We start from the raw sequence: 24,023 nt of genomic DNA on the forward strand, positions 1-24,023 counted from the left end.
ACAAGAGAACTGGGAAAACTGTATCCCAGGAAAGAAGGGATGCTGAATTTTTAGGACATGTTTAATCTGCAGCCATTTTATCAGCATGGAAGTGTTCTGTGCAGTGTTGGATGGGACTGTGCATTTGGGAAAAAAACAGCCAAACATCTTGTGGGGTTTTTTTGTGGATAAAGAAAGCTTACAGGGAAAAAGACTTAGAGGAATGTTTTTAGCAAGGGTCTGGTGTTTGTCTGCAGTGGCAGCCTGTGAGGATGATCCTTGAGGAACAAAGATAAAAACTCCTTAAAGTACTGTATCAGTTTGGAGCCAAACTTCACGGGCTCTGAATTGAAATGGGATTTACTGCAACAGTGACTCCTAAAACTTCAGTATAAACACAGTGGCTAGAGACACAGGTAGGGACCCAAAACAAATGTCAGGCTCCTCATTTTTATTGTGGTTCCTGCCAGATGTTCAGCAGCAGATATGCCTTATCTACACAGGTTCAGTTTTCTGTCTTGGTACTTCTAATTTTAATTAAAATGTTGAGAGCTTGTAGGATAATATGACCAAAAAAAGAGAGGAGTTAAAAGATCACCATAGACTGATACAGTTTCTCTGTGATCTTTAGATGAGTTCTTAGGCAGTGTCTTCAAACAGTTGAAATGTAATTGGAGTAGTTAAGCTTTCAGGCTTGGCATCTCTCCAGAGGAGCTTCCAAAACTGTGTGAGCTGTGTTCAGAGACTTGTGCTTTCTGACAGAAGGCTGATAGCCATCTCTTTGAGTCCCTCCCTCTGTTTGGGATGTGATTCAAACATACAGAATCCTGGAACTTGCGGAGGAGATGGATACAAAGTTCTTCATCAGAGCTTGGTAGAACAAGAACACTTTCTGATGCTAGAAAGAGATAAAATTAAAACATCTGCAAGTGCTCAGCAGTTAAACTCTGGTGCTCTCTGCCACAGGAGGTTGTGGAGGCAGGTTCAGAAAGTAGGTGAGACGAATTTGAGGACAAGAGGTCCATAAATGTCTGCTTAAGGGAGTAGGTAGGAATGTAGCCTTTAATTTATGGCCTCAAGATGTGCCAGGGGAGGTTCAGATTGGATACTGGGAAAATTTTCTTTGTTGAAGAAGTGGTCAGGCATTGGAACAAGCTGCCCAGGAAAGTGGTGGAGCCCCTACCCCGGGAGGTGTCCAGAGAATTTGTGGACATGGTACTTCAGCACATGGTTCAGTTGGCATGGTGGTGGTGGGTTGATGGTTGGACTTGATGATCTTAAAGGTCATTTCCATGAATTTCCTACTAAAAGAGTTTTAAGATGCTGAAGAATTATGAGAACAGGTTACAGAAACCAGCCAGGTTCATGTGTTTCCTTGAATAGATTTTCCTTTTTTACCTTTGGAGACAGAGTGCTTAGCAAGATGCTTCCATCTTCTGACCCAGTCAGCTGTTTTCCTTGCATAATTTACATTTATCCAAATTTCTTAAAATTCAACCTAACCAAGTCTTAGAATTTTGCAGTGCCTCCTCTAGGCTTGGAGCAGAGTGCTGCTTTGGCATAAATTAAGCTGAATTTAAGCTGAAATATTCTCCAAAGGAATAGTCATCCCCATCAGTTGAAGTATGAAGCTGGATGAAGGTCCTGTCCTACTTGTGTCACATTCTCTCTGCTCACCCTCTGAAAAGAGACAGGGCCACTACTGGAATAACTCAGTGAGATTCTTGTTGATACTCCTGGCAAATCCCTGACCTGCCAAAACAATGGCTAGAAGGAAGAAGTTAGTTTAAGCCTTCCAGACTCTTAGGCTGCAGCTGTGGTGCATGTTGTGTGGGTTTTTTTATTATTATTTTAAATAGCTGCTAAGCTGCAATGATTATCATTATTGTAAGGGGCTTTTTAAGGATGTCCCTTTGTGTTTGTTTTTTGTAAAAAAAACCCTAATCTAATTTTCAAAGGGTTAGCAGATCAACTTGTGCTTCTGCTGAAGCTGGGTGAGCAAACATCTGTAAGGCAACTGTTTAAAAATAAGTATACTCTCTGGAAATCTCTGATTAGTGAGGTCTGAGCTGACAGCTCTTTTGGAAAGAAGAAAAGATAGCTTTATTTTTTTCTTTGCCTCTGAGTATGACAGAATAGTATGAGAGTTCAAATATAAAGAAAACCTGAAATGCCTAGGTTTCCAAATTCTTTCCAACTGCAAGGCTTAAATCACTCAATGTGCATTTGAAGCAGAAAGGCAAATCTTAGAGTTGTTTTTTTTAAAAAAAAACAAACATACACACCAGAGAATACAGAAAATGAGATATAGATCAGTGTTCTGTCTTGAGGGAGAGAATAGTGCAAAATTGGACACCTCATCACAGAGGGGTATTGTAAAGCTGAAAAATCAGATAAAAGCATAGAGGATGTTTAGAGGGCCTGGAAGAAAAGGCAATTTACCTTTGGTGGTAAATGAGACCCTGCTGAAGTGTGTGTGTTTTCTAAGGCTGGCAATCAGAGGAGTTATTCTGGGGCATTGCAAGGTGTCAAACTGGAAGCTAAAGAAGAGGAAACATGACCATGATGTGTCAGTGAGCTCCATAAATGGGAGAAGAATCCATGTGTGTAAGCAATGACATTGGTACTTGGTTGCCTGCATCTGCCAGCATTTTAACATTCAGATGTTACCCCATCCATTGCTGGTGTTTAAAACAAAATCTTGGCAGCAGAAGGCACCCTGCACTGTAGTTTGGGGCTCTTTTGAATTTCTTGCACGTGCCTCTGAACCATCTAACCCTGTCCTCTCTCAAAAGGGGAAGGCTTTTTATGAAGCCCCAGGTGACAGAATCTTGATGCAGATGTTTTTTTCAAACATCAGAGGCCACCCAAGCCTCCTGATTCAGCTCTGGGGCCACTCTGGGTACTGCATTAGGGGTCTGTGTTTGAATCCTGGACAGTTCAGGATGTGTGGGGAAGGGGTGTACAACATCTGAATTTGGCTTTGCCACCAAAACAAATGATCTAAATGAGAGTACATTCCCTGGGCTGTGTTTCCAGCAGCTGAGTCAACCCTAACACCACTGTTGAAGGCTGGAGTCCTTCATCCACATTCCTGTAACTCTCCTTTCATCAGCATGAATACTTACAGAACCTGAAAGCAAGCAAGCAAAAAAAAAAAAAAAACAAAAAAACCCAGCCCCCCCCCCCCTTTCCCCAAACTTCATAAGTTTTTTTACTTGGGGGTCTGGCTGAGTCTTTGTAGAAAGGTGTTAAGCCAAGGTGGTGGAGGTGTCCCTGGAAAGAAAGGAATTTCTTGCCATGGGGGGAAGTTGTTGGCTTGGCTCCCAGTGGAACTGTACCTTAGTCAGCATTAAACTGGAAAGTGTTGGTTATTGAGTTTATTTTTCTGGTGTTTGCTGCAAGCAGGGCTCCAGTGCAATGCTTTTGCAGTCTGCAGAACCTGCAGTCAGAAAGACTGGGGACAATTCTGTAATAATTTCTTGTAACTGAAAGAATACAAGTGCTTTTTGTATCGCTCTTGTCTGAAAAGGAATACTCTGAATTTTTCACCAAAGCCTCTACAGACAGGACAAGGAGCCACTGAAAAAGTAGATTCAAAATGGGTATATAAAGCAGAATTTTTTTGCAATGTGGGTGGCAGGGCACTGGAACCCAGAGGTGCTGTGTGTTCCTCATCCCTGGAAGTGTTGAAGGTCAGGTTGGATGGGACTTGGAGCAACCTGATCTAGTGAAAAATGTCCCTGTCTGTGGAGGGTTTGATTAGATGATTTTAAGGGTCCTCATCAACCCAAACCTTCTATGGTTCTCTGGTTTGGGATAGATTCTTTGGAATGCCTTGCATAAAGTCAGCAGTGTTCATCTTGCCTCCCTGTTAATTGGATCTCCTGGCCCCAGAAAGCTACACTTGTTGCTTCGGTCGAATTTCTAGGTGCTCTCAAGGGCTGGTTTGGGAGGCAGAATGTAGTTGAAACTGAGAACTTGAGTCCTGCTCAGTGTTCTGTTGTGTGGAAGTTGTAAAGGAACTATTTAAAGTTACCGTGTAGAATACAATGTAGCACTTGTTGCACCATCCTCTGCAACCACAAAGACATGAGAAGGCATAAATTAACCTTAAAACTGGACCCTGAAGTATCCCAAATGGGCCACTCTGCTCGCTGGGTGGGAAATTTCAGAAAGATGATTTTTGGGTAGAAGTGAGGATGGAGAGGTGTAGAAGCTGCCTTGAAAGCTCATCTTGAGTAGCCTGAAGGTAGTGTAAGCTCTTAGCTAAAACAAGATACTTTCAGCTGTCTGAACTCACTCAAACAGCTTGGAAATAACTTTCTGGGGATCAAATACCCATGATGAGGTTTTTATTTTTTGTTTCTTTGTTTTTTTTTAAAAACTTGAACCCTACTTCTATCTGTAGGACCATTATGTCCTCAAGCAGTTTCTGACAGCTGGCTGCCTGAAATACTGTAGTTGATTTGGGGCTTATGATTTAATACCTAAAAGTAGCCTAATAGAAGCTGCCAAAACCAAGATGTTTTTTTCTGAGTGGCTTATTTTTAAATGATTTGAAGTGCCAGTGGATGCTAAGCAAGTTTCAGTATCCCTTCTAATCTTCTGTTTGATATAAACATCCTGATCAGGTAGTTGATACTGAATGAAAGGCTATCAAAATTGACAACAGGTCCACTACTCAGTTGCTTGCAAAGTAAGGCTTTAAATCTTATTTAATGAATTTTGAAGGCCTAGATGATGTAAGTATTGCCAGGTGAGTAGATTGATTATTTGTGAGCCAGTGAGTGAAAGATGGGCATAAGCTTATTGCCAAACTTTTGAATTTCAGATTGGTTTCTGCAGTGGAACAAAATCTGATAGCTCATTAAAACATGGCAAATAAAATAAGTGCAGGCTGGTGAACTGGCTTGCTTTTGGAAGACTTCTGTCAAGCTGTAATGATGAAATGACATTTCACATGGAGTTTTGCTCCCTAACTTGATTTAGAGATGGGCAGAGCATGCATCCACGTGTGTGCAATTTGTCAGTCACTTGTGGAAAATGTTAATGAGTTAACTCAAACCAGCCAGCCAAGATGCAAATCTAGAGTCAAGTTAACTTCTGTGTTTTTCTGGGGTTGATTTGAGCCAGGGAAGCTTGAAGAAAAATTACAGGTCTAATTCAACAGTAACCTCATTCTGCTTCAAGTGTTGGAGAGTCTGCAGCAAACTTGCATTTTAACTTTACTGGTACCTAACCCTAATTCTCACTCTTTCTACCTGATTTCTTCTGGGATTTAGTGTCCTGTGGCATTCAGTAACCAAGAGTCTTAAGCAAAAATATTTGTTTCCTTAAACCTCAGGGATAATATGTCTGTTTTGGTTTGTATTTTTAGGGCTCGGAAAGGAACCTAATTTATTGCTTGCTGAGTGTTGTGTCTGGTGGAAGTCATGTCAGCCATACTGCCATTCACTCCACCAGTTGTGAAGAGACTTCTGGGATGGAAAAAATCTGCTGGTAGCTCTGGAGGGGCTGGTGGTGGTGAGCAGAATGGGCAGGAGGAAAAGTGGTGTGAGAAAGCAGTGAAAAGCTTGGTCAAGAAGCTAAAGAAAACAGGACAGCTGGATGAGCTGGAGAAGGCCATAACCACTCAGAACTGCAATACCAAATGTGTGACTATACCAAGGTAAGTGCTGTTGTTGTGTTTGAAATCATTGCAGCTACTTAAGAAATTACCACATGTTTATGTAGGCTGTGAGCAAATAACTAAAAAAACCCCAAAAAACCCACAAACCAACAGTTGCATGCTTTTAAATGTTTAAAAAAATGTATTAAAACCTAGTTTGGTTTTTCTGTAGTGCTTGCTTACTGAATGACATGCATTGTGAAGTCTCACTTTCTAATGATAACTTTACATTTTTCCTTGACTACATAGATCCCAGCTTGTGTCCTGGTGGTGCCTAGCCCAGCTCTTCATTTCTAGCACTGACTGATGCTTTTATCTAATAACCCTGCTGTTATTCAGAAGGGCATACTTGAACCTCCACTTCAAAACAAAACCCCAAACAACTAGTTTTTCCTTGGTCAACACTTCAGTCATATGATTATTTTCAGTTGTATTTGGTAGCTTTGTTTCAATTGTTCAAGCTGCATCCATTTTCCCTTTGGAAAGGAAGTGTTTTTCTCTTTGGAGGCAGCTTGTCTGAAGACCAGTTTATTTACTGTAAATTGTTATTGGTTATTGAAAGTGCTTTTCATTTAACAACTTGGAGTATTTCTGGAATTGCTCTTTTGCTCCTGACCTGTATATACATTTAGGTGAACGACTTGCACTTGACTTTCTCAACTTAATTCATAGCAACTGCTGTGCAAGAGGCAAGGGTGATATTTGTAAGTATGTTGCAGTCTGCTCTCCAATTAATCTGCAGAAACTCAGATGCATGTGTAAGCTCATCAAGTATCAAATCACTTCAGAGGTGTGTTTTTCTAGGAAAAAAAAGTGGGAGGATTTGGCAACACAGGAAATTTCTGGGCACTTAGCCCCCCTTCCACATTTGAAGTCATGTGTAGAGGGGAGAAATTGCATCTGGTTTAGGACCTTAATTCCTGTATTAGCACATTCATCTCAGCTGCTTTTAAACTTTGTATTAATCATAGCACAAACTAGATTTGACTGGTGTCAGTAATGGTTTCCATATATCAAGTGTGCTCTAAGTGTTATCTGGTAATGGGTTTAGAATTCTCTTTTACATTTGACACATCTTGCTGGGAAACTCTGAATGACTGACTGTTTAATTCTGTTCTCTCTCTTTTCTATTCTCCTTTTGATTCTAACACTGCTCTCTGCTTGGATTTCCTTCCTTGAGCACACCCCAGATTCTTAGGGTTTCCCTTCTGCTTTCTGCCTTTTGCCAGCTGGAAAACAATCAGAAAATATTAGAGCATTCTGGTCCTAGTGTATACCTGTAGCCTAAACTTGGAACATATCAGGATATGTAATTCTTGACGTGAGAACTCCATGTATTTAGCAAGTCTTTACCATGATAAAGCTGAAACACTTAATTGGAAGGCCTTTCACTTTGCCATGATAAAGCTGAAACAATTGGAAGGTCTTTCATACAACACAAACTAAATGCATTTCATAAATTTACTTGATGTAAGATGTGTATCTTAACTTTTTTTGAGCTCTCCTGCAGGAGTGCTGGGGCAGTAAATGTTGCTGCTTCAGAAGAATAACCATCTACATTTAATTTTGCAGATTGTTAGGAGGTACAAACAGTATGCTAATTTATAATTATTTTCCTAGTCTACTTGTTGTCTGTATTTGAGTATTTCCTCCAGCTTGCATGACCTTTTGTGTTGGACATAGTAGATAATTCTTGCAAACAAGAATAGGAAGCTTTGTTTTACTCTGTGTAGCCTCCAAGGTGGGATGAGAAGTTCTTGCTGGGTTGTGGGGTTCTCATCTCTCTCCCAGTCAGCTGTGAAAAGGACTGGACCAAGGTTTTACTTTTCTTGACTACCTCAGGAGCAAGCTGGTAGCTAGAGAGCTCTTCAAGTGCTGGTGGCTATTGTACAAGGTATAAAATTAAGAAATAGCTTTGGTATTAAGGAATGAGATGGTATCAAGGTTGCCAGCAGTGCTGTACAGAATTGTTGAGCTTCATGGTTGGTTTTTTTCTGTTGATATTTCACTTTGACAGGAGTAGACTGGGTTTCCAGGAAAGGAGAAATGTCAACTGAGTACTGTAATGACTTCTGGAGATTCTGGTTCTTGGGTTTAGTAAGTTAATGAAGCTGCTGCTTGAGACCCACTTTTAATGAGTGTCTCAAAGATCTGCAGATCAGCAGAGATAAATAATAAAATGCTGAATTTCTGAATTTGGAACTTTTTTTTTTTCCTCCTACTCAGCAGGAAGTTTGAGGTGCTAAGCTGCTGAGATGCAGTTCTGATGTGACAGCTGGGCTAACTTTCCAAGCCTTCTGAGTGGGGAAGGGTTTTGTTTTGTTTAGTGTGGTTTGTTTTGGTTTTTTTGTTTTTTCCCTAAGTGGCTTTAGATTTAATTCTTATTACTGCTTAACTCAAGTGTAGATGGGTTGCAGGATGCTTCTGTTTGCAGCTGTTGCATCATTCCCTCAGCAGAGGTTTCAGCTGCCCTTTCCCAAGTTTCTGGTCCCATAAAGATTTCCAGTTTGATGCAATAGTTCAGAACACCTAAAGCAGCTCTGCACCCACAAGCTCCTCCCAGAACCAGCAGCAGCTTGGAGCAAAGTTGGGCTCAGCTGCCCCTTCAGAAGCCTGGAAGACACTTTGTCATCCAGTAATGCCTCGTTTCTGTTGCTGTGCTGTTTTGCCAAGGTGCCTGTCTGCTGGGGAAGGCTGGTGCTGTGTGCATGATGCAAAAGCTGCTCATGTGGTAATTAACACAACTTCTTAGGCTGCCTAAGAGAGCTACTGAGAAAGCAGAAGCAAACAGATGGGGTGGGTGTTGGCCTTGCAATAGCAGGGGTGCTTAGCTCTTCATAAGTGGGTCAGTAATCTAGAGCAGAGGCTAAATAAGTACAGTGGTCCTTTTGACACTAGCCCTTTAAATAATTTGTAGTTATCTTGCTGAATCCTCCCTGCAAGCCAGTGGGATTCTAATCCCATAATCCCTGTGTATCCTGAAACTAAACGTTGGCACGCGAGTTCACTTTTCTAAAACACCCCATGAATTTGCTAAGAGTTTAAGATCCCTTCTTCAGGCTCTCCCTTGCAGATTTGACACAAATGGAGCACAAGCAGCAGCCAGGGAAGTAACAGAGCATGAGCACATATTTATCTGCCTGCTCTTGGAGCAGCCTCTTCCTGACTAGCATGGGTTGTTCTGTTGAAATAAATACTTTTTAACAAGCTAGAATCAAAGCCTTTCACAAACCAAACCTTGCCATGTAGCGAGTAGTCAACTGGCAAATTCCTAGTCTGGCCTCATTATTCAAAAAAGTCATCTCAGTGGTGACAGAGTAGTGGGATCCAAAGCAGAGGAAGGGAAATCAGTGGTTTCAGTGTCCCAGTATTGTGGTGTGATGAGCTGTGTGGTTTTTCTCCCTTAAAAAGTGTCATAGATATGCTTTTGGCTTCTTTTAAGTCCAAAATGGAGTTGCTTTTGTAAAAATACCTGATCATATACTAGCAACATAGGTTAGTTGGGGCAGGTTTGGGATAATGTTGAGCTGAGCTGCTCTAACTGCTGAGTTTTTAAGATTTAATAAAAAATAAAAAAGCAAGGGGAAGGGAAACATCAAGTTCAGGCTCCTCTGTGATGTTTTAAGTTCCTCCAGAGCTTTCCTATCTGCAAACTGATGCAGAATGTGTCCTTCCTCAGCTGTAGCTGGGTACATCCCTGTCACATGTTGAGTTCTGCTTCCATGCCAACATTTGGGCACTGGGACAATTAATCAGGGCCTTATCTATAAGTAATGGAGAGAGCTACAACTGTACTCCTCATTTTGATTGCTAACTTCACAAACTTTTTCTTCTTGAGCAGCTCATAGTGCAGAATTTCCTCTTAATATTTCATCTAAATCTCCCCTCTTCCAGTTTTAAACCATCACCCATTGTCCTCTCACTACACACCCCTGCAAAAAGTCACTCCCCAGCAAAAAGTCACTCCCCAGCTTTCTTCTAGGCCCCTTTCAAGTACTTGGACTTGAGGTCTCCTCAGAGCCTCCTCTTCTCCAGGCTGAAGAACCCCAACCTCCTCAGCCTGGCTTCCTAAGGGATGTGGAGCTTCCAGCTCAGAGAGGGGCTGATCCTCCTGCTAACCTTGGCTTTCCTTGCCATTTGTTGAGTTTGAGAAGGTGCTATCTGGAAACATGTTGGTTTTCCTTGCTTAACAGCTCAATTTGTCTGTAAAAAAATGTAGCCTTATCTGTGCCCTCTGCCCTCCTTGCCTAACACAGGCACAGCATCCTTGAGCTGTGTTTGCTGCTTTTTTTTATTTCTGCTTTGTTTTCAGCCTGTCCTAACTCAAGTGCTAAGAGGGGCTCAAATCCTGCTGCTGTTTTTTGAGGAGTGCAGCTGATTTGCAGAACTCAACAGTTGAGACTTCTGAAGCCACCTGGCTTCTGCTTCAAATACGAAATAAATACTGCACTTCTTCTTTATTTATTTTTTCACCCTCCAGAGGCAAAGAGGAAACCCCTTCCATGGTTTTTGGAATACAGAAGTTTGCTGAGGGAGTGTTTGGGAATGCAGAGCAGACAGCTGCAAGTGAAGTGGTTGTTTGGCAGTGAAATTAGGAGCTACTTACTTACAACTTCACTAACACTGATTTTTCTTTGAGCTTGTTAGGATGAAGTAATAATATTTGAAAGCTATTCCTGTTGCATGCATTTCACTTCAACCAATTGTGATGGTTGGTAACTGTTTAAGCTGCTGTCATGGCACCAATCACACCCTTATCCTCTTGGGGAAAGGGGGTATTTAAGCATTGCATCCAGAATACCCTTTAAATATTTGTTTTTTCTTTGAGAAACTAAATATACAGTAATATTTATTGGCTGATTCCGAAAGCTGATGTTTTCAGTGGGTTTAGTGTAACAAAAATCTACATATACTGGATTTTGTCACATGTGACTTTTTCTTACAGTTCATTACAGTGACCTGGAAAAAAATCCAGGATATCTTAATTTTGTTGCATTTCTGATGTATGCTGCAAGGATACAGATACTTAAAACTGCAGAGGCTGAAAATTCATCAAGTGTGAAAGCAAGACCACTTGGATACAGTGAAAAATTCTCTAAAAAAATCATGATTTTCTCTGTTCTGCTGCTGTTATTCCTTCACTTGCTTGTCCTGCACCCCTTTTATTCACTCCCTGCAGCGAGTTGGTGCTGTGGAGTAGAGAAGCAGCTTGGCCATAACTTACAGCACATATTAAAATTATTTTCTCAAGGCTGACCCTCTTTAGTAGTTAGTATGAGCCTCCATACCTGGAACTTACTAGTTAAAGGAGTTAACAGCAGAAGTAAACTGTGCAAAGACCAAAGATGGGATAAGTTTGAAACTGCTGTTTGAGAGCAAACTGCTCTTTTAAAATGATGATCATTTGGTGCATTTCTCTTTGTGTAACTGAGAAAAAAAGTAATCTCAAGTTGAAGTGTGAAGGGCACATTTTTTCTGGAATATAACCTCTGCTGTGTGCAAAGATGAGCCTGGTGTGACACACTTAAAAAGCCCCAAGAACTTCCTTTTGTCTTTCCCAGAGAATGCAGAGACAAGATTCAAGTCCCAGCATAACTTTGGGACTGAGAAGAACAAGGGCAGTTTCTGAATTCTGGGGGAATGTTTGTCAGGAAAGTGATCACATAGCTGCATGCAGTAACCTAGTTTTAGGGATGCTTTTGATCACCCATGGAGCAGAGTTGTCAAGCTAATGTGCCTTCTAGAATAAGGCTGTTTTCAAGCTTGGAGATTTTTCCCCAAAATAGGTTAGTTCAGAGGATAGCAATACAGAAATTCCTTTGTTCCTTCTGAGGTTCAAGTCATAGGAAAGGGGGGATTTCAGCAATTTACACTGCAAGGGGGGGGAGGTTCCTCTGGAAACTGTTTTAGGGGAGAGTTCCCAACATCTGCTGCTAAGCTATGAGGGAGTTAGCTAAGAGGACAACAGCAGGCAGTTGGATTAGCACAGTATATCCTAAAATAACATTGCTATCCAGACAGGGGTGAAGTCTTTTTTTTTTTTTTTTTTTTTTTTCCCAGAAACAGAACTTGGCACTGCCTGTTGGTCTGCAGCAGGACTGGGATAATTCAGTGTCCAACTTTTGGGGGTGGACATCGACTCTTAACCATAGCTCACAAGTTGAGAACTTACATGGTTTGAGGATGTTCTTTACCCATAGATCTTATTTCAGTCTGGATGCATTCACTTGGATGTAAATTGGGTCTATAAATGGTTGAAGGCTGTAGTCCAGCATCTTAAGCTTTCTAAAATAAATATAGATATTTAAGACAGTACATCAGAATGCACTAAAGCACCATTTTTATTGCTGAGATTACAGGAAGGAGCATGCCTGTAAATTGTTTGTTGATAAGCTGACTCCTTTTTCTCCTGACAGGATTATTGAGGATGAAGCAGAGCCCCCTGTACTTTTCTCTTGTTGGAATTTCAATCCAAAAAAAAAAAAAAAAGCCTTAGAACAAAGCCAGGGAGATCTTTTCTGGAAGTATGGCAAGAGGTGGCTGAGATTTTGAGGGGTGCTGGCCAAAATAAGCTTCCAAATCCCCTAATCCTCCATGTGATAGCTGGTGCTGTGAAGGCTTTGAATGTATTCACTAGGCAGGTGTAGCAAGAGGGTCAAATGGCCCTTCTCAGTCTCATAATTATGATGGGACTTGAATCTTGGCTCTGGAAAAGCCTAAGGGAAGTTCTTGGGGCTTTCTAAGTACATCATACCAGGCTCTGGCCTTGGCAAGGCAGTGAGGACAGAACACTGATCATCTTTTGAATCACTAAAAGAGCTGCTTTCACTAATTTTATGCTGGTGGCTTTGGGCTGGGCCATGTTCTGTAGTGTTGTATTGAGCAGGGAGAGAAAAGAACAGTGCTCAGAGACTGCACTATTTTCCTTGGGTTTCACTTGGAGCTGGCAGCTGGTTTTTCAAGACCATCTCCTGGGACTGCACCTTGAGTGCTGTGTTCAGTTCTGGGCCCCTCACTACAAAAAGGAGTGGAGTGAGTCCAGAGAAGGTGAAGTGTTTGGAGACCAAGTCCTGTGAGGAGAAGCTGAGGGAATTGGGAATATTGAGTTTGGAGAAGGCTGAGAGGAGCCCTCATGGCTCTGCACAACTCCCTCCAAGGAGGTTGCAGGGAGGTGGGTGCTGGGCTCTGCTCTCAAGTGCACAGTGCCAGGAGCAGAGGCAATGGGCTGAAGCTGCACCAGGGGAGGTTTAGCCCAGCTCTGAGGATGAATTTCCTGCCTGAGAGAGCAGTCAGGTGTAGGAATGGGCTGCCCAGGGAGGTGGTGGAGTCCCCAGCCCTGAGGGATTGAAAAGCCATGTGGGTGAGGCACTGCAGGACATGCTCCAGTGGGTGACACAGATATTGATCAATATATTTTAGTTATTTTATTGGGAGGGGTGTGATTTCAAGGTCTTCTTCTACTGTGACAGTTCTGTGATTTTTGTGATTCATAGTTTCCAAATGTTGAGGATAGTCTTATTGTAGGCAGAAGGATGCTGACCCTGATTACATGGGTGTAAAATGACATCCTGACATTGAAGATTGCAGAACACCTTTAGGTGCTGCATGGACATAAAAAGGGAAATAAAAATTCATGTCAAGTTTGACTTCAGGCCTCTCTGAAATTTAATTTCTAAACCTGAGGTAAGCAATCAGTAAAAGTGTTGCTGACACTACCTTCATTTCCTTTAACTACAAACTATCTAAAATTTATTTGCAGTTGTAGGGTAGGATGCAGGATTAATATGAGCCTAAGGAATTTTTTTTTTTCTAATAGCATCTATTTTCCTCTACCAACAGTCCTGCCCAATGACCACTTAGCAGCAAAGCCTTATTCCTTATATTTATCTACAAAAGGGTGTATGTGGATAAGTAGGGTACTGTCCAGACCCTGCACCTAGGCAGGGCCTTCCTCTAGCATAAGTAATTCTTCAGAAAAGAAAAATTAAGTTTTCAAACCTTCTACCACAGTGCTAATTGCAATTAGTGACAGCATTCAAATATAATTAAGGGAGGTTTTATTAAAAATACTAAGCCATCATGGTTGACTGGGTTTGTTTTAGAGCTGTGGCTGATGTTGAGGTCTGAAGTGCTGTGTCTAAGGTTAAGCTTTAGTGTAGCCATAGTTCAAGTTACATCATCTTATTATATTGATGTCAGCCTGAAAAAGGAAGTCTTAAGAGTATTAAACAAAGAAACTTAGGGCTGCCAGTTTTAGGCTCGTGCAATTCAGGAAGTCATGTGGCTTACCCACAGAATTTGTTGGGGTTGGCATGCCAAGCAGAAAATACTGGCATGTTATTTGAGGCAGGTCATCATGGAAAAACATAGATGTGCAAGATGGAATAATAAATGACAAACCCCTGCATCATTCAAAGGAGCTTGACTCTGGAGGCAGGAGGAAAAAAATGGTAAATTTGGGGGCCTGTTAGTTTTATACTACCTGGAGCACTGGGATGTGAATTCTGGCCTTGGCTCTGGTGCTTTTTCCCAGGTAGCCTTGCAAAATTTTAATTTGCTGTCATTTTTCAGGCTATAAATTGAGATGAGTATTTGTATGATGGTGTTACCTCTTCACCTCCCTGATACAAAGAGCATTGTGTGGTTAGGAAGTGTGAATTTAAGGCATTGTTCCCAGTGGAGTGGCAGTGATGTGGAAAGCAAATTTGGGGGTGATGAGTTGTTGGAGCTGGTGAAAATTTTTTATTTTCAAGTTACTGTTGCTCCTCATTCGGATTGCTTTAAGAAGCAGGAAGAGTCAGAATGAAAATAGTAAGTGCTAAGGCTTGCATGATTTTTATAAGCCATTAATTATCAGGTTAACAACTGATGCAGGGGCTGTTGGATTTTAAGCAAATGAAAAATAGTTACCTGGGATTACATTAGTGATTTAACTAGCTTAGGGCATCTTGGTACCAAGCTCCAACCAGGAGGAGTAATGTCTCTCTCATTCATGCTGTCATTAAGGTGACATGTTAGTCACTGAAGAAAAAGATGTTGATGGTGCTTTATTGTTAATACTGAGCCCCAAGTTATGTCATAAAAAGTATTTATTTTTTTCCTCTGATAAAGGAATCTGGGCTTTAGTCAGCCCAAGTCAGTGCTAAGCAATTCCCTGGCTTACTCTGGTAATTAGTGTCTTTTTATCAGGCCAGCTATTCAGCATAGCAAAGATTCCTCCCCTCATTATATTCTTCTGTAGGATTCATCCAATTTAGTTTTCTTGGTCCAGGGACAGAACACCTGAGCACTGTTTTTACCTGTGCAAATGTTTAATGACAACCAGAGTGATTTTTACAGGGGGGAAGATAAAAAAACCTTCCCAATTGTGTAGCTCTGGCTGTTAGAAGAATTTATAGGCTAAACAACATACTGCAGTTCTTTTACTGCTGCAGCTTTGAAAGCAAAATAACTGCTTAACAGCTTCCCCACTGATTTAATCCTGCTTGTAATCTACACCTGCTAATTTAATAAAAGTAATTTCCCCTGTCTTGTTTACTACTTCTTTCTGTTCCCTTCCTCTGGCTCCGTTGCAGTGCTGATTGGTGGAAAACTTCTCAAATTTAGTGTATACAATGCTGTAGTCTCATCATGGACAGCTTTGGTTGGCTTCTGTTGTGCTGCATTGTTTGAAGCAGACCAGCAGGATCCAAGAGAACAATTGGGAGCTGGAGTAAGTTCACATCTCACTGCATATGCTTCAAAATTGGCAGAAGAACAATGAGATTGGGGAAATCCCCTTGAACAAGTGCTGCACAGTAATCTGACTTCAGCCTTTGTTCAGAAAAGATTCCTCCCCCCCCCCCCCCCTCCCCCAAATTGTGGCTATGTAATGCAGAATGCCCAAGCAAGTTTCAAGAGGTCAAGAATTGAAAGGTTGCATTTAGAATTCTTGCCTGTAATGATGGTTAAAGTGATCATTTCTTCAGGTGCTCGGGTAATAATTTCTTAGGTACTGGAGAGAGAAAAGTCTGATGTAAAACCTCTTGAGTTTTTCTCAAATGCAGAATTCCAAAGTTACTGTTTAGTGAGTTATATCTCAGAAGTGATCTTCACTTCCTCTTAATTTTGTGGAAAGCTCCCAAGTCCTGTTCCTCTGTTGGAAGTAATCTCAACTCCTGGTGTAGTTTTAAAGAGTTGAAGGTGAAGAAGGGCTGATGCCAACTGATGTGGAATCCTGCAGCTTTGTGTCCTGGGCAGGTGTGTTCAAAAGTGTTTGACTGTCAGGTGTTTGGTTGAAGAAGTCTTTTCTCCTTTTTTTTTTTTTTCCCCCAGCTACATTTGCCAAGAGTGCCTTATGAGCATCACTGTGTGTCTAAGCCTCCAGTCACCAAAGTTTATTGATAGGTTTTTCCTGTCTGTGTAGTAAATCTCTCCTTTTACAGTGTGAGGGGCTTTAAACTTCACAGAGAAAGAATTCAGGTGTGTCCATTCTGATGTATTCCACCACACTAACAGTGAAAATCCCTTCTTATCCCCTTTGTATTTAAATTTTAGGTGTCTAATGTTCTGCTTGTGTCCCACAGTCTTGCAGACTTTCTTAAGTGGTAGGAACACAATTTTAAAGGAGCCCAGAAGTCAGCATGTTGGCTCATTATGTAGGAACCCTGCAACATTTTTGTCAATAACCTCAGACATCCAAGAAGGACTGAAGCATCTCTCCTTGCAGTGAGAAGCCTCATAACAGTTTTCTTAAATGCTTGTGTTGCTCAAACCTTTGGAACTCATCTTTTCAGCAGCAAAAGGATGAAAGAGAGCAGGACAAGTGCCACCTCAGCAGAGGGCAGAAGGTGGTAGCTGAGGGTTGACTCCTCTTAGGTGGAGTGAGGGAAGAAGCAGTCCTGGGAAAGTACTTTAACTGTTTTATTAAGCAATTACACATGAGGCAAGAGTACTTTTGGGCATTATCTTCAGATTCATGCTCTGGGTGTGGATTGTGAGCAAGATGCTGAAGGCTGCAGGACTGCTCTGTGATCTCAGCACATCCTTTCTGGTTTAGCTCTGGGCAGCAAAGCTCAGGAAACAGATTTTGATTTGTGTTCTCGGGGTGTTCCCTGCATAGTCAGATTTTTCTGTCAACTGTTTCTAACAGGAGGTCCCATATTCTGTCCTGGGCCTGAGGAGAGCAGAGGTTTGTAGTTGGGCAGCTTGGGTATTAAGTTCCTTGCTTGATTTTTGCCTTTGCTAACCACATAAGGCAACAAAATATCTCAGCAGACCCCCTCAAGCTTTAAAATCAAATATTTGCTTTCTTGTATTCCATCACTGAGGCTCTTCAAGCCTTTCTTTGGCTTCCTTGCTAGCTGTGAATTTTCTTTCATGTTTCTCAGAAAAAGTGGGCATTGCTGTGAGGGACAACATCCATTGTCAGGCTTAATTTTTGCATTTGCATATTTATCAGAGTGATGCAAGTCACAGCACGAGCACCGTTCAGTTCTCCTCTTCAAACATTGCTTGAGGAAGGTTCCTCCATGGCTCAAGCCTTGACTTCTTGTGAAATAACTGATAGGAAACAACAAGTGCTTGACTTCTGTAATCACAGACTCACAGAATGTCATTGGAAGAGACCTTCAGGATTATCCAGTCCAACCTTTGACTTGCTGCTGCTTTGAATTTTCATATCCCTTATCTTTAGGCAGAGTCTTTTGGCATGAATCAATTTCAATTTATTCTCTGTTTCACCAGTTTACTACTGGGTGTACATGGCTTGGGCTGTGAGGAAGGTTATCCTGGGTGTAGTGGCTTCCCTGCACTGAGAATTTCAAGCATCCTGCCTTCATTTGTTTTCCTGGATTTCTTCAGGTGTGCATTTTGCTGGGGAAGCTGTCTGGAGGCAGCTTCAGTTTGAAACAAGGTCTTAAATGACCCCGTCACCTGTGTCCTGCGAGTAATCTTTTTGTCAACTTTGCATTTTTTTTTTTTCTGTGGACAAGACAAATGGCTTGCAGAGCAAATCCCTCCCTCTCACTACTCCAAACACCCTTGAGTTGGAGAAGGTTAATCAAAATGTCACCTCTTTTTTCAGCTGCTCATCACTTGCAAACCAACCCACTCATGCGTTATCATCGGCCGCTCACCCACTTGGAGGCTGATGGGCTGCTTGAGCAAAGGGGTTTGACTTAGCCCTGGGTAGCTGTACCTGTTAGCTGGTGGGGAAAGCTTTCACCCCACCTACTATGACTAGTAGTGGTTAGAGAGCTTGAGAAAAAGGTTTTTTTTTATTTTGTTTTGGTTTTGTTTTTTTAAATATGGGCTGCCCAGGGAGGTGGTGGATTCTCCATCCCTGGAGGTTTTAAAAAAGAGACTGAATGTGGCACTGAGTGCCATGGTTTAGGAACCACAGAAGGTAGTGGATCAGGGGCTGGACTTGGTCTCAGAGGTCCTTTCCAACCCAGATGGTTCTGTAATTCTGAAATAGTATGCTGAGCTCTGTTTATGTCTTTTGAATCTTCTGATTGCTATCTGCTGTTAACAAACCAATTTGTTGAGGATAGATCAGCCAGTATTGTGATGGATACATCTTTCTATAAAGATGCTTTGATACTTCTGGTTATGGTTAGGTCTGTTAAGGATGATATAGAACTGTAATCTGTGAAAGTTCCACCTCAACAGGAGGAGAAACTTCTTCCCTTTAGGGGAGCCCTGGCCCAGGCTGCCCAGAGAGGTTGTGGAGTCTCCTCTGGAGGCTTCCAAACCCCACTTGGATGCTAATCATCTGTCTCTTTAGTTTGGAGCCCTTCAGTGGTGATAGTCAATATTAGAAAGGAATTGTTGGATCAGCTGTTTTCATAGGCATGATGTAATGAAAGTGGAGGACAGGTGGTGATTTCTCAGCTCAACTGAGTTGATGAACACACTTGCTTCATAGCTGCCTGCTCCATGGTGTGGTGCAACATCTCATTAGTTACACAAAGCTCCAGTTCTTTTCCTAAGCGGACATTTTTGGAGCCTGTGTTGCTGATTATGTTTCCTTTATCCTAATAATAGAGTTCTGATCTTTTTATTTCTTTCAGGGAGGCAGTAGTCCTGTGTTCTCTGGAAAGGTCTTGTTAGAAAGCCTGAAGAAGCTTTCCAGTGTGGTGTTCTCAGATAAAATATAGATAATATCTTCAGCATTAGTGTGCTCAGACACTTAATGAATGCTTTCAGCTACGTGGGTTTCAGACTTGGAAACTTGTCTTTCAACTGAAGCCCTCTGTTTGTGCTTCTGAAGATGTTGTGGAAACTGCAGAATAATCAATCACAAAGCCTGTTTTTGGTATCATACTGTACCATATGAAAGCAGTAGAGGAATCCCAAGCTGTCATTTCATGAGGGCCATCTTAAAGTACAAACATCCACATCCCTCAGAGCTTGTGGGTCCACATGATATCTTTTTTTTTTTTTCTTGGTTGTTGTTGGTTTGGCTTTTCTTCCCCCCTGCCTGGTTAGTCCCTGGGGAGCTGCCATCAGCCTCCACTAGATGCAGGGCATCACAAATTTGCTGGTTTTGATGAGCGTTTATTTTTCTTTTTTAATTGAACATATGATGGCAGTAAATCTGTTGTGGTTCAACTCATCTCCAGTAAAGACTGCTTTGGAGTTCATGAGATACAGACTGCAGCTGCTGAAAGCTGGGATGGTATGTTGAGAGCAGGGCAAGTTTCCCAGCAAAGCTGTTAGCTCATGATTTCCATCAGCTGCTTTTGCAAGCTCCCTGTCTCTGAGCATAAGTCTTGTGGCCAGCTTCCTGCTGACTCTTTGAGTCAGGCCAAGCACCTTTTAATTTTCAGTCCCTATATCTCTGCCCTCCTTGACCTTGCCATTCAGATGCTTACAAGTTTGCAGGCTGCTCTCCACTTTGAGCAGAGAGTAAAGACTTCTTTGGGCAGTATCTGCATCTGAACAGGCCACATGGCCAACAAGCAAATAAATAAATAAATATTTTTACTTCTGCTTCGTTTCCATGGCATTCCAGAAGAATTGCTCTTGAACTTTGGGGTGCTATCCTTCCAGCATCTATCTCATGGCATAGAGAGAAAAATAAAGGTAACACTGATTAGTTCTGGCTTCTTAATTTTGTCTGAGTGCTGGACTAGCAGGTCAGGAGTTGGGAGAAGGGAGGGGGATGAAGTGTTCTGAAGAGTTCTGCCTCATAGCTGTATTTCTGCCTGTGCAGGCAGTTGGTTGCACATGTGATGAGGAAGAAGTTGTGCCTTTAGAAAAGGCAACAGAAGCATATACTGTTCAGCAGGGAGGCAGGCACTCTGAAAAACTGGAAGAATTTAGCTACTGGCCCTGCAGTGAGCACTGAGCAGCTCAGATGTGAGGGCTGAACAGAGCATCTTTTGTACCTCACGTTCCACTTTTGCATCCCCTGTGGACATCCTTCAGGTTTCAGCTGAAGTCAATGGGAGTTGTTCCCTGACTCTCTGCTTTTCCCACAGTGCTGAGGTTAATTGTATCCTGTGCCTCCTGCTTTTCTGCCTGTTTTGATGTGTTAATTTTTTTAACATACATCCATTTCTAAGGAAGGTTACTTCAGTCCTTTTCCTCAGTTCAGGTGCTGGGTTCTGTATTTGATGGAAGGATTTGGAATGTATTTTGTAAAATTCTATGTAAACTTTATTCGTAAAAGGCTTCTTGATTATGAGAAGTTGTCTGATGGTTCCTGCTTTATATTTCACTAAATATGCACATACATAAACATTTCTTGCTTGGATGTAGTATGTCTTGAATGTGTTTGTGTGGGGAGGAGGGAGGCAGGGAGAGAAGGTACAGTTATTACTGTCTTGAGCAAGTAATATTTCTGTGTTGCATATATTTGGAAAAAAAAAGGTCTGCTTTTGGATTTTGGGGGAAGAGAGTAAATAAGGCTTTTTTCTGTGTGCTTGTTTATTTGCTTTTTCTTTTGCTTTGTTACATATAGAGGACCAGTTGCTGAAATAATGGTACATCTAAGGGGCTGAAGGCACCTGGGGAAGCACTCATAAATATGGGAGCCCCAGCTGCCAGTTTTATTATAGTTTTGTTAAGTTTGTGCTGAGAAAGAAACCAGTGCTTTCAGTTCTATTAGAGCTTTCTTTTTTTGGAGGCCAGGGCTCTCTTAGACATTACTTAATATCCTCTTCCTAGACTTAACAGTGTTTCTCCTTTGAAAAATTGGGAGAACCTCTTGGGAAAATTAACTGCCCACCTGTGCTTACAGCATATGTAAACACCCATTTATTCCAGTTCCTAATGCCTTTCTCAAAAAGAACTTTCCCAGTGGTCTGCTTTTCTACCTCAGTGTCTATCAGGGAATGGCCTCTGTGGAAGAATCTTGTCCAGCTCCTCCTAGGGGTGAGTGACACTTCAATCTGTGCACATGTTTGAAGAGGAATTCACACCTCTGCTTTTTATTTGGCCTCAGTCAAGGTATCAGAGCATCCCTCTAGCAGGTGTTTAGAAGAAAGCTCATGAAGTCCCACTGAATTACTCAAATCTCTGTTTTCTCTTCTCAGGAAATGACATCAGGACCTCTCTGTTACTTCAGAGAACTGTAGGTTTGGGTTGTGCCATGTGATAAATGTCCCTGCCTGGTTATTATGTGCAGTTCAGTGAGCAGATGACATTTTGTCCATGTAACGTGAGGTGCAAGTGAAAGGACTGGTCAATTCTGCAGGGATGCAAAATGTTGGACTCTTAAGAGGAGCAGGATAGAGAGATCTCCCCAAAAAGCTTTAACATTTGCATTGTTATGGCAGCTCTCTCATGTCTTCTAAGTGAGCACAGGGCAAATGACCTTTTTCCTGCCACCCCCATGGGGAAAATAAGCCATGAGCATCATAGCTTTCAGTAGCTGAGAACTTAGGTGAACCAACCTATGTTTTCTGTAAGCTTCTGGCAACTGTCTGGACGGGTGGTGAAGTTAGGGTTGCTCCTAACATAGACTTTTTAGGATGTAGTAGGGAGTGATGTTAATTGGAGGTGGACTGAAAGGACTGTCAGGTCAGAATATAAAAGCAGCTGCAGAGATTTTTCATTTGATACTCAGAATGAAGAAAACCATGATCAGGCAGCTTTGGTAGGAACTGCTGCCTGCTGAATACAGTGCTGTATGTAAGCTAGTGAACTTTTTTTAATTGCTGACTGCTTCATCTGTTATACATGAGCCTTTCAAATCAGGCTTTCCTTTTACTGTTGCCTTCAAGACCCCTTCTGAGCGAGTTCCAAAGGTCTGATTTATCTCCCTTCCTGCTTTATGTGGACTTGAACCACAATTGCATCAGGGATGAAGTTGTGAGAGGAAGGATTCTGTTGTTTAATCCATCAGTCCTTTTGTCATATTTGTATCAGTAATGGACAAGTGTCTTCACGAGAGTGAGACTTCAATCCATCTACACCAGTGATGATCCAGAGTGCTGTTCCCATCTTGGTGTCCTACTCAGTGGCTTCTTGTATAAAGTACTAGATCTGGCATTTAACATAGCAAGGTGGAAAATAGAACAACAAAAACAGCTCCCAAAAAGTTTGTATGCAAGGTAGAGATCTTTAGTCTGTGGACTGTAATCTGTTTTCTCAGGCAAATGGTACAGAAGCAGCCATCAGTGATGCTGAAGCAGTGCTATTTGCCCATTAGGAGGAAATGGAATTCCATAAATCCAGTAGCCTTTTCTTACTGCTCCCTTGGGATTGCTTGGTGTAGCTCTTGAAGCACATTCTGTACCTCTTTTCTTATCCCTTGACAAACCAAGAATCAAGGTAGGAAGTTTGGTAAAAGTGAGGCTGGTGTAAAGGTGTAAAAGTGTGCTTGTGCTAAGTGCTCAGACTCAGGTGAAAACCTCAGCATTGCATCCTGGCTTGTGTCAGCACTGTGTGGGCAGCAGGAGCAGGGCAGGGATTGTCCCCCTGTGAGGCTGCACCTGGAATCCTGGGGTCAGTTCTGGGCCCCTGAGGACAAGAAGGACATTGAGGGGTTGGAGTGTGTCCAGAGAAGGGCAAGGGAGCTGGGGAAGGGTCTGGAGCAGAAGTCTGCCCAGGAGCAGCTGAGGGAGCTGGGGGTGTTGATCCTGGAGCAAAGGAGGCTGAGGGGAGAGCTTCTGGCTCTCTGCAACCCCCTGAGAGGAGGTTGGAGCCAGGGGGGGTCGGGCTCTGCTCCCAAGGAAGAAGGGATGGGAGAAGAGGAATTGAGCTGGAGGTTTAGATTGGAGCTTGGGAAGAATTTCTCCCTGGCAAGGGTTGTCAGGGCCTGGCCCAGGCTGCCCAGGGCAGGGCTGGAGTCCCCATCATTCCTGGAGGGATTTCCAAGCCCTGGAGATGTGGTGCTGAGGGCCATGGGGCAGTGGTGGCCTTGGCAGTGCTGGGTTAAGGGTTGGACTGGATGATCTTCAGGGTCTTTTCCAACCAAAATGATTCTGTGACTTTCATCTGACACTTTAAAATGGATAAATTGGGTGCTATCACAATTTACTGAAATTATTTTTCATTTTATTCACAGCCTCAGAAAATGTAGGGGCAGGCAAATTAGATTCAGTGGCAGAAAGGCTCATGATTATAAGATGCAGGAAAAAGACAAATGGAGAAGATTGCCTTGTGCATGGACTGCAAACTTGCTGGTGGCTGTGGATTCTGAAAGATTAAGGAAAATTGTTAGGGATTCTGTGTAATACTTCAGAAACAAGCAAGTGAAATGTCCAAGGCCATTCTATAATGATTCCTGTAGAACATGGGATTTGACTTGTTTGATCCTATTTGCATTTCAGGCTTGTTTCATTGTTTTTCTAGTGCTGCTGCTTCTTCAGGTAAAGAGGAGGCTGTCAGCTGAACTTTCTGCTTTTTTGCTCCTTTAGAGCTGTTCCACTTTGCAAGACTTTGAAGAAGAAAGTAGAAGAACTGTAGTTGTGTGCAAGTTGTGACAATATTTAACAATGTCTGTGTAGAGATTCTTGTACTTCACATGAAAATATCTTTGAAGTGGTTCTTCCTACTTTAATCTGATGTGCTTATTGTAGGCACTTCACTTCATACAAAAAGCACCTGGAATATGCAGCATTGCCAGCACTGTAAATAGTGTTAGGGTAGGATAGTTGCTGTGTTCATTCTGTCTCTCTAAAACTGGTAATAAATTCATAGCAGGAACAAAACGTAATATACAGGCAGCATCCTAAGCATGTGTGTGTTTTATGTTGGGTGCTGTTTAAAACTCTCTGAATTTGGGGTTTTACAGCTAGAAATAAAAGAGCATCTGTGTCTAACAGTATTGTTGACAAGACCCTACCACCCTTGTCTCTCCCCTCTTTTATTTTGCAAGTGTGCTTGAGGAAAATACATGAGTGTCTTGGAGCATGTGCAGTGCCATGTGCAGGCTCTGCCT

At 42.1% G+C, this 24,023-nt stretch overlaps 1 protein-coding gene across 2 annotated transcripts in view; it reads left to right on the forward strand.

Annotated features, from left to right (window-relative positions):
- Positions 1–24,023, forward strand: part of SMAD2 (SMAD family member 2) — a 54,797-nt gene that overhangs the window by 7,046 nt on the left and 23,728 nt on the right. For both annotated transcript variants that reach the window (XM_071730082.1, XM_071730081.1), the window contains exon 2: positions 5,360–5,650. In XM_071730082.1, the coding sequence (XP_071586183.1) occupies positions 5,415–5,650 (236 nt within the window). In that variant the 5' untranslated portion in view covers positions 5,360–5,414. The remainder of the gene's footprint in view (positions 1–5,359; positions 5,651–24,023) is intronic.

The sequence above is a fragment of the Heliangelus exortis genome, chromosome Z, assembly GCF_036169615.1.
Source record: "Heliangelus exortis chromosome Z, bHelExo1.hap1, whole genome shotgun sequence".
NCBI lineage: Eukaryota > Metazoa > Chordata > Aves > Apodiformes > Trochilidae > Heliangelus > Heliangelus exortis.